Genomic DNA, 9462 nt, shown 5'->3' on the forward strand with positions numbered 1-9462 from the left:
CAAATGTGCTGACTCTACTGCTTTCTCTTCTGCACAAGAGGCAGTCTCAGAGACAGGAAGATTTTTCTCAGTTGATCACCATCGATATTTGAACTTATAAGGGATAAAGGACACCATGGAATACAGTTCCCTAAAGATCATGAGCCTTGCTGTAGTGTTTTACCTTCATGGTGATTAAGTGGGCAATAAAAATAACTTTTTTCTGTCCCTTTATGAGCTTTCTGGTAGCCATTTTTTTTCTGTCATGTATATAGTTCTATGTATGTTTGGTTGAGTTCAAGTTGCAACACAGAGTAAGTAACCCATGACCTAATAAGGAGAAAGATCTAGGGAGTCTTTCCAGGTCCTCTTGTATTTTTCTCCCGCTGATAATAGAGCTGCTGCTCTATTATTATGCTCTATTATCTATTATTCTTTGCCTCAGCCCCAGTCCCCCACCCTCCATCAGTGCCACTGACTCCACCTTTGGTCTTCCTCTAATGCTGCCAGGTTGGTCTGGCTTTTTGGAATCAGAGAGGAAAGCCTAGATCTTAGCCCAAGGGTACAACCCCATAATCTGTGTTTTACTTTCATAGCTCTGCAAGTATTAATAGGTAGCAGCTTCTTGACACTTTTTTAAAGAAGTTTGAGATATAAATCACATACCATACAGTTCTCCTATTTAAACCATACAATTTATTGACTTCTAGTATATTCACAGAGTTATGCACCTGTGACCATGGCCAACTTGAGAACCATTTGCATGTTCTGTAAAGAAAACCCCACACTTAGCCATCGTCCTTAATACTTTCCTTTTCTCCTAACTCTAAATAACCACTAGCCTACTTAATGTCGTACTTATTGAGTCATATATAGTCTTTTGTGACTGGCTTCTTTCACTTATTTTAATGTTTTTGAGGTTCATCCATGTTATGCTATAACTGAGTTATATGTGTATATACAACAGTACTTCATTTTAAAAAAAAATTGTTGAATAATATTCCATTGTATGGGTATACCATATTTTATATATCTGTTGATCAGTTGATTGGGGGACATTTGGTTTGTTTCTTCTTTTTGGCTGTTATGAATAATGCTGCTATGAACATTCATGTATAAGATTTTGTATCTTTTCATGTGTTTTCATTTATATTGGATGTAACTTTAGAAGTGGAATTGCTGGGGTATGGTAACTGTGTTTGACTGAAGAATTGACAAATTTGTTTTCCAAAGTGGCTGTACCATTTTAAATTCCCTAGCGCTTGTGGGGGTTTGAGATTCTCTACATCTTTGCCAAAAACTTGTTGTCTGTCTTTTTGATTATATCCATCCTAGTGGGTTTGAAGTGGTGCCTTGTGGTTTTGATTTGCATTTCCCTGATCATTAATGATGTTGAGCATCTTTTCAGAGGTTGTTAGCCATTTGTATATTCTTCTTTGAAGAAATGTCTATTCAGATCCTTTCCCTTTTTTAATGGGGTTATTTTGTTTCTTTCTGTTACTGATATGTAAGATTTCTTTATGTATTCTGGATACAAATCCTTTTTCAGATAGATGATTTGCAAATATTGTTTCCTTTGCTACTACTGAGAGCTGGCCTTAATGATTTTTCCCTCTAAGATGCTTTCCTTCCTCACTTAGACCACCAAAAGCCAAGAGGTCAAGCTTAAGATAGCAGTCAGGAAGGGAAATTTGGGACACTGCTTTTTTTCAGGACCATCATGTAGATTCTAGTCTTCATTATTTGTGCATTCCAGTAACAGATATTTATTGAGAGCCTACTTTGTGCCAGATAACAAGCTGAATATTAGATGAATACGATGAGCAAGATCAGATATTTTTCATGTTATATAGGGCTTACAGTTTAGTGGATAGAAGATGTTAAAGAATTATAGCCATGTAAAACTCCAAGAGTGAAAAGTGCTACAAGAGTTAGGTGACTTGATAGCCTGTGAAACTGGAAGCACAAAAGATGGGAAAGGATTGGGTCAGAATCATACAGATTTTCTGCCACCGGGAAAAATCTCCCCTCCCCTTTTCTCTCTCAGGGTGATGGTACCTAGATGTCTGGGTAGCTGTTCCCATCCCACCGCGTTCCAGTCTAACCTTTGACAGAGACCTGGCATGGATTTGGTTAGCATGCCTGCATCCTGCTCAGTGCTTTGAGGAGGGATTTTAGTCATTGTTTTGGATCTACCACAAGAAGATAAATTAGGGTATCCTGGAGTTAAGTGTTTTATGGGAAAATCCACACATATCATCCATTCTATAAGTTGATCTTATATATGGATCTTAATTTTGAGTATTCAGACATCTGCTTTGGTAGCATACAGGGAAGATCAGTTTTCTCTTTCAGAGAAGTCATTTCATTCAATGTGGTGAAAAGAGTAATTCCCATATTGACAACTTGGGAAAGTTAAAATAGTGTGTTCTTGAATCTTTGGGTTTCCATAAATTATGTTTAATTCTGGGAGTTACTGCCAGGTCTTCTGTAAGGATGCTGATGACTTTTTCTATGTTTTTAGGACTCTCTGGAGGAAAAGAGGAAGCGGCAGCGGTCTGAACGCCTGGAACGGATTTTCCAACTTAGTGAGGCTCATGGGGCCCTGGCACCTGTGTATGGGACTGAAGTCTTGGATTTCTGTACCCTGCCCCAACCTGTTGCCAGCCCCATCGGCCCTCGTTCTCCTGGCCCCAGCCACCCCACCTTTTGGACTTATACCGAGGCTGCCCGCCAGGCTGTACTGTTTCCCCAGCAACGACTAGACCAGCTGTCAGAAATCATTGAGAGGTTGGCAGGGCTAAGTGCTAATGGGAAGTGGGTCTTGGGGCCTCTGAGTGGATATAGTGGTTAGGGCTGTTAAAGGTGCTGACTTCTGGGGCCATTCAGAGTTCCATATTTCTACAGCTTGGCTTCTTTTTACAGGTTCATCTTTGTCATGCCTCCTGTGGAGGCACCTCCCCCTTCCTTGCACGCCTGCCACCCACCTCCTTGGCTGGCCCCACGTCAGGCAGCCTTCCAGGAGCAATTGGCTCGTGAGCTCTGGCCTCGGGCTCGTCCTTTGCACCGTATTGTGTGTAACATGCGTACCCAGTTTCCTGACTTGAGGCTCATCCAGTATGATTGTGGTGAGTTCACTGGCCAGTGAGGGTCCCTTGATCTCTTTTCTTGTCTTAGTCTCAAGATGGTTATATCAGAGGGATGCTCTACATAAGGTTTCTGTGGGTTTCATTAAACATTAGATGGTCTTTTAGGTTATGCTTATGGGTGAGATGAAACGTAGGCCTTATGATGGATTCTTGGCATTTGTAAATTTGACTTTGATGAAAGTTGAAAGTGTTTGCTAACTCATTTATTCAGTGATTATTTTGTGACCTTCTGTTATATTGTGTATCATTTAGGATACAATGGCAAATGAAATAGTACAGCATGGAGTTTTTAGATTTATGGGGAAAGGTGTGTGCTAGTACAGGACTGCACAGTAAATAGTAGATTTGGGGGAATTCCCTGATGGTCCAGTGATTAGGACTCTTTTTGCCTTTTACTGCCAAGGGCATGTTCAATTGGTCAGGCAACTAAGATTTTGTAAGCCACAGGCCAAAAAAAAAATGTAAATAGTAGATTTTATTTTGGGAAACTATTTGGATGAGGATCCTTTTCTTTTGGTTAGAATCTTATTGTTTAGAAGGAATTTGGCTGCAGGTAATAAAACCAACCAAAGGTGGCTTCAAAATCATTTACTGTTTACCAAGTCAGAAATGCTGAGAAAGGGTATGTAACTGGTTTAGCAGTTTACTGGTGGCTTTATGGACCCAAGACTTTGCCTACCATCCTTAGCTTGTATCTTTTTATTCTCATGGTTATTTCCTCGTGGTATTAAGATGATGTTCCAGGGAGTATACCAGTACTCCAAGCAGAGAGCAAGGGGTTGAGACAAAATATTCCTAGCAAGACTTTGATTTTTTTTTCTTCTGGGAAAAAAGCCCACCCAGTTGACTTTGATTCAGAATTCATTGACTCAGATAGAACCATATGCCGATCCCTAGAGTAATCACTGACACAGGAAAGTCAAAGAGGAACTGTGGCTTATTTATAATGATTCATCTTTTGGGGTTGGTTTGAAGCATGCCTTCCCTGGGAATCACCCTGCCAGGTGTTCACAGGATTAGTTGGGTTCTGTTAATCATGAATGATAATAGTGACTAGTTTCTGCTACAGCTCTGCACAGATACTTCTATAGTAACATAAAATTTGGAGATTTCGTAAATGTCTTAGAAGAAAGGCAGCAGAATTTTTAATAATATGTATTCAACAGCTATTTTAGTAAAATTATTTTATAACATTTGAAACCATTCAGAATAGGTAAAATGAAAGTCTTTGTTGAAAGTGTTTAAACTGATTGAATCAGAAATGTTACAGAAATTATTTTGTATTTGATGGTAGGTTGAACTAGATAACCTCATAAGATCCTGCCTCTGTGGTCTGATCTTAGTGACCTTCCATCCCTGTAAGCTCATGACATAAATGGATTTGTTATCTTGTGAATTGCTTTTTTTGTGTTTCAGCTGGTATAACTCAGTGTAGTGCTGGAAGGTCTCTTGCTCATACACCACTAAGGATTTCTTTTTTTACCCCTGAGGGTCTGTATTACCTTTTCCCTAGACTGAAAGAAGTCAGGTCCAAGACAAGAGCTGACTTAAGAGGAAGAACCCTTAAGGGAAGAAAATATATGTTAAATATTTTTGATCCTCTGGGTTAACCAAAACCCTGGCATAAAACGTTTATCTCTCAAGTACATAAGCTTCCAGTGCTAAGTGTTCTCACTCCAGCTTATAGCTCGTTCCCTATACCCCTTCATATCTCTTCAGGAAAGTTGCAAACGTTGGCAGTGCTGTTGCGACAGCTCAAGGCAGAGGGCCACCGGGTGCTCATTTTCACCCAGATGACCCGAATGCTGGATGTATTGGAGCAGTTTCTCACCTACCATGGGCACCTCTACTTGCGTCTGGATGGGTCGACTAGAGTTGAACAGAGACAGGTAACCCAGGCACCTGCAACACTTAGAGGCTCGCCTCAGCTCAGTCTCCTTTTCTAGGGCTCAAGAGTCTCATGAGGGGGTCCCACTAAGCCTTGGTCTGTTTTTGGAGATATGTCTCCCAATACTGTTCTTTTTTTTTTTTTTCCCTTTTTCCTCTAGGCTTTGATGGAACGATTCAATGCAGACAAACGCATATTCTGCTTCATCCTTTCAACTCGGAGTGGGGGTGTGGGCGTGAACCTGACGGGGGCAGACACTGTTGTTTTTTATGACAGCGACTGGAATCCTACCATGGATGCTCAGGCCCAGGATCGCTGTCACCGAATTGGCCAGACCCGAGATGTCCACATATATAGGTGTTGCCTTGTCTCCCCTTACCTTACTTTTCCTTTGCTAATAGGGTTTTATTGATGTATTTGACTGTTTATACATGTCCTTCATCACCCGCCTAGGCTTATCAGTGAACGGACAGTGGAAGAGAACATCCTAAAAAAGGCAAATCAGAAGAGAATGTTGGGAGATATGGCTATTGAGGGAGGCAACTTCACCACAGCCTATTTTAAACAGGTACTAAGATCTTCCAGTCTGTGTAGGAGAGAACTGCTATGCATATGGGAATTACTGCTGCTTATTAGAAAGGATGCTTTGACCCCCACATACCTGCCTTTTCAACCAGTGATGCTTCTGATACCACTCATAGCTACCAGCTTCATAGCTGTAGACCTGAGACCAACATTCCTTTGGCTCTGACACTCTGTTTATGTTCTTTCCAAAGCAGACCATCCGAGAGCTGTTTGATATGCCTCTGGAGGAGCCATCTGGCTCATCTGTACCCTCTGCCCCTGACGATGAGGAGGAGACTGTGGCCAGCAAGCAGACCCATATCCTGGAGCAGGTGAAAAAAAGAGTGGGCAGGGACTTCCCTGGCAGTCCAGTGATTAAGACTCTGTGCTTCCACTGCAGAAGTTCATTCCTCGTCAGGGAACTGAGATCCTGCCCTGCAAAAAAAGAGTTGACAGTCCCTAGAGTAGAGCTAACGGTTATAGTGTGTGTCATCTTTCAGTCTCTTGAGTTTGTCCAAGGGGAAAGAACTATTTCTGCTGCTTCCCAGATTACAGTTCACTTTTGATACTTGTGAGTAGATTGCTTATTGGTTCACCTGATTTCATAGATAGAATCACGGTTCTAGGTTTGAATTCCAGCAGTGCGTCTTGATAGTGTCTGTTAAGCTACATCCATTTAATCCTCTGAGCCTTAATTCCCACTTCTCTGAAATGCTAAATTAGAAGGAAGTAACTGAGGGCTAAATGGCATAGTGGATTTAGAAGTGCTTTGTATATAGTGTAAAACTCTTTTTTTCCAAACATTAAAGCATACTAGAATCATTTGGAAGATTTTGAAAAAGATTGATTCCTGGGCCCTGTTTCACAGTCTTTCTACTTAAATCATGATTTTTAAGGATGAGGTCTTGGGCATTTGTAGTTTTTTGGAAGTAGACAGATGTTTTGAAACTACAGGTGTGGATTATCATGGAGAAAATTTTCCCTACCAAGTGCATTCCTCTCATGCTCTAGGCTACTTCCCTCAGTGACTTTGGTGTGATCTCTCTGGATATTCATCTCGGGAATGATCAGATATTAGTCTGTTGTCCTGAGGGATCTCAGTGCAAAAAAGAATTGTGGATTATTTTGTATTCAAAAAACTACTGCTTTAAAAAGATATGAGGCTGACTTGAAAGTAAGTAGAACTAGAGGTCTCAAAAACAGTTATTTTGTCCCTGGTGGGACTCCTGGTTGAATCTGTTCTATCCTATGTGGACCACTGTGTTGTTTGGTAATTTGGGTGGCCCAGAAGAGAGTTGAGTTATGGTGTAAATCTGCTTTGATGTAAATCTGGCCTCATTTGCCAGAATCAAATCACAGGATGTAAAGAAAGAACTTCTCATGGTATTTCTTCCCCACACCCTTGTAGGCATTGTGTCGAGCAGAGGATGAAGAGGATATTCGTGCAGCCACCCAGGCCAAGGCTGAGCAGGTGGCTGAGCTTGCAGAATTCAATGAGAATGATGGGTTTACTGCTGGTGAGGGAGAGGAGGCTGGTCGGCCTGGGGCTGAAGATGAGGAAATGTCACGGGCTGAGCAGGAAATTGCTGCCCTTGTAGAACAGGTTGGTGTTGGATCCACTAGTTCTCAGCCTTACCCTCCATAGCCCCTTCCTGTGGACTCTATGACTATCTGTCTTTGGTGAAAATAATCATGAGTGATGGGCCCTGGGCACCAGGTTGCTATTTTCATCACCACTGCTCTTTCCCACAGCTGACCCCCATTGAGCGCTATGCCATGAAATTCCTGGAAGCCTCCCTGGAGGAGGTGAGCCGAGAGGAGCTCAAGCAGGCAGAAGTGAGTATTTCTTCAGGGTGGGGATAGAAGTGGAAAGTGACTGCTTTCCACGTACTCTACGTGCTGCTTGCCTCCCTCTGACCAGTCCTTGGGCTCTGTTTTTGATAGGAGCAAGTGGAAGCTGCCCGCAAGGACCTGGACCAAGCCAAGGAGGAGGTGTTCCGCCTACCCCAAGAGGAGGAGGAGGGGCCAGGGGCTGGGGATGAGGTTTCCTGTGGGACTGGTGGAGGCAGCCACCGGCGCAGTAAGAAGGCCAAGGCCCCTGAAAGGCCAGGGACTCGCGTCAGTGAGCGTCTTCGTGGAGCCCGGGCTGAAACTCAAGGGGCAAACCACACTCCTGTCACATCCACCCATCATACCCGCAGCACTTCCACACCCCCTCGCTGCAGCCCTGCTAGGGAACGAGTTCCTCGGCCAGCACCTAGGCCTCGACCCCCTCCAGCTTCAGCTCCTGCTGCAATTCCTGCCCCAATCCCTGTCCCAATCTCTGCCCCAATCCCCATTTCAGCCCCAAACCCAGTAACCATGCTTCCTGTCCATATCTTGCCTTCTCCCCCTCTCCCTTCTGCACAGATTCCTCCCTCTTGTTCTTCTGCCTGTACCCCTCCTCCTGCCTGTACTCCTCCACCAGCTCAAACCCCACCTCCAGCCCAAACTTCTCTCTTAACTCCTTCCTCTCCTCTTCTGCTTGGCCTACCTTCTGTGCCCATGTCTCCACCAGTCACGAACCTCCCCTTGGGCCTGGGGCCTGAGGCAGAGCTGTGTGCACAAGCAATGGCATCTACTGAGTCCCTGGAGCTGGCTGATATGGCCAGTTCCGAGACTTCCCCAATTACTCTTGTGCCCCCTAAGGATCTGTTGCCAGTTGCTGTTGAGATCCTGCCTGTGTCAGAGAAGAACCTTTCTCTCACCTCTTCTGCACCTAGCCCAACCCTGGCGGCTGGCAGCGTCCCCAACGGTCAAGAGCAGGAGGTACCCGAGCCTGCCGAGGCGACCATCCTCTCAGTGCTGCCTGATGGTGAGGAAATGCCCACGTGTCTGAGTGAGAGCAATAGGCTGGAGCTCCCACCCTCAGCAGCATCTGATGAGCCACTTCCAGAGCCACTGGAGACTGATAAGAACTCGGAAGAGCTGGTGGAGGCCCAGACCCCAACCTCTACTCCAGAGAAACCACAGGAACTTGTTTCAGCTGAGGCCACAGCCCCATCAACTTCATCCTCGGCCACCTCCACACCTGAGGGTTCTTCGCCAGCCCGGCCCCCTCGGCGTCGTACCAGTGCAGATGTAGAAATTAGGGGTCAAGGGGCTGGTCGGCCAGGGCAGCCTCCAGGTCCCAAAGTGCTTCGCAAGCTGCCAGGACGGCTAGTGACTGTGGTAGAGGAAAAGGAACTGGTGAGGCGACGGCGACAGCAGCGGGGTACTGCCAGCACCCTTGTGCCTGGGGTCTCTGAGACTGGTACCAGCCCGGGAAGCCCATCAGCCCGCAGCATGTCGGGGCCAGAATCCTCACCTCCCACCAGCGGTCCCTGTGAAGTTGCTCCCCCATCCACACTGCCCACTCCAACCCAGCAGCCCTTCATAGCTCGCCGTCGCATTGAGCTGGGGTTAACTGGTGGGGGCAGCTCAGAAAATGGAGAAGGGGCACTGCTTGCCATCACCCCTCCTGCTGTGAAACGTCGGAGGGGGAGGCCCCCCAAGAAGAACAGGTCTCCAGTGGATGCTGGGCGAGGGGTTGATGAGGCACCTTTATCCACCTCTAAGGGAAAAACCAATGGGGCTGATCCAGTCCCTGGGGCTGAGACCCTTATTGTTTCGGAGCCTGTCCTTGCACCCCAGCTTATTCCTGGGCCCCAGCCTCTCGGACCCCAGCCAGTTCACAGACCCGAGCCCATCATCCTATCACCTGTGGAGAAAAGAAGGCGTGGGCGGCCCCCTAAGGCCCGAGATCTGCCCCTTCCTGGGACCACTTCCTCTCCAGGGGATGGCAACTTAGAGAGCCGGACACAGCCACTCCCGCTGCCGCCACCCCTGCCGCCACTCCCGTCC

General features: G+C 45.6%; 1 protein-coding gene across 1 annotated transcript in view; it reads left to right on the plus strand.

Annotated features, from left to right (window-relative positions):
• The window catches only part of SRCAP (Snf2-related CREBBP activator protein), a 30468-nt gene that overhangs the window by 19739 nt on the left and 1267 nt on the right, over positions 1-9462 (plus strand). Inside the window, exons 26-34 of the mRNA XM_010837333.1 lie at positions 2504-2769; positions 2905-3107; positions 4848-5017; positions 5177-5373; positions 5470-5584; positions 5793-5912; positions 6989-7183; positions 7333-7416; positions 7525-9462. Of these exons, the coding sequence (XP_010835635.1) occupies positions 2504-2769; positions 2905-3107; positions 4848-5017; positions 5177-5373; positions 5470-5584; positions 5793-5912; positions 6989-7183; positions 7333-7416; positions 7525-9462 (3288 nt within the window). The remainder of the gene's footprint in view (positions 1-2503; positions 2770-2904; positions 3108-4847; positions 5018-5176; positions 5374-5469; positions 5585-5792; positions 5913-6988; positions 7184-7332; positions 7417-7524) is intronic.

Source organism: Bison bison, unplaced genomic scaffold, assembly GCF_000754665.1.
Source record: "Bison bison bison isolate TAMUID 2011002044 unplaced genomic scaffold, Bison_UMD1.0 scf7180017864072, whole genome shotgun sequence".
Taxonomy (NCBI): Eukaryota; Metazoa; Chordata; class Mammalia; order Artiodactyla; family Bovidae; genus Bison; species Bison bison.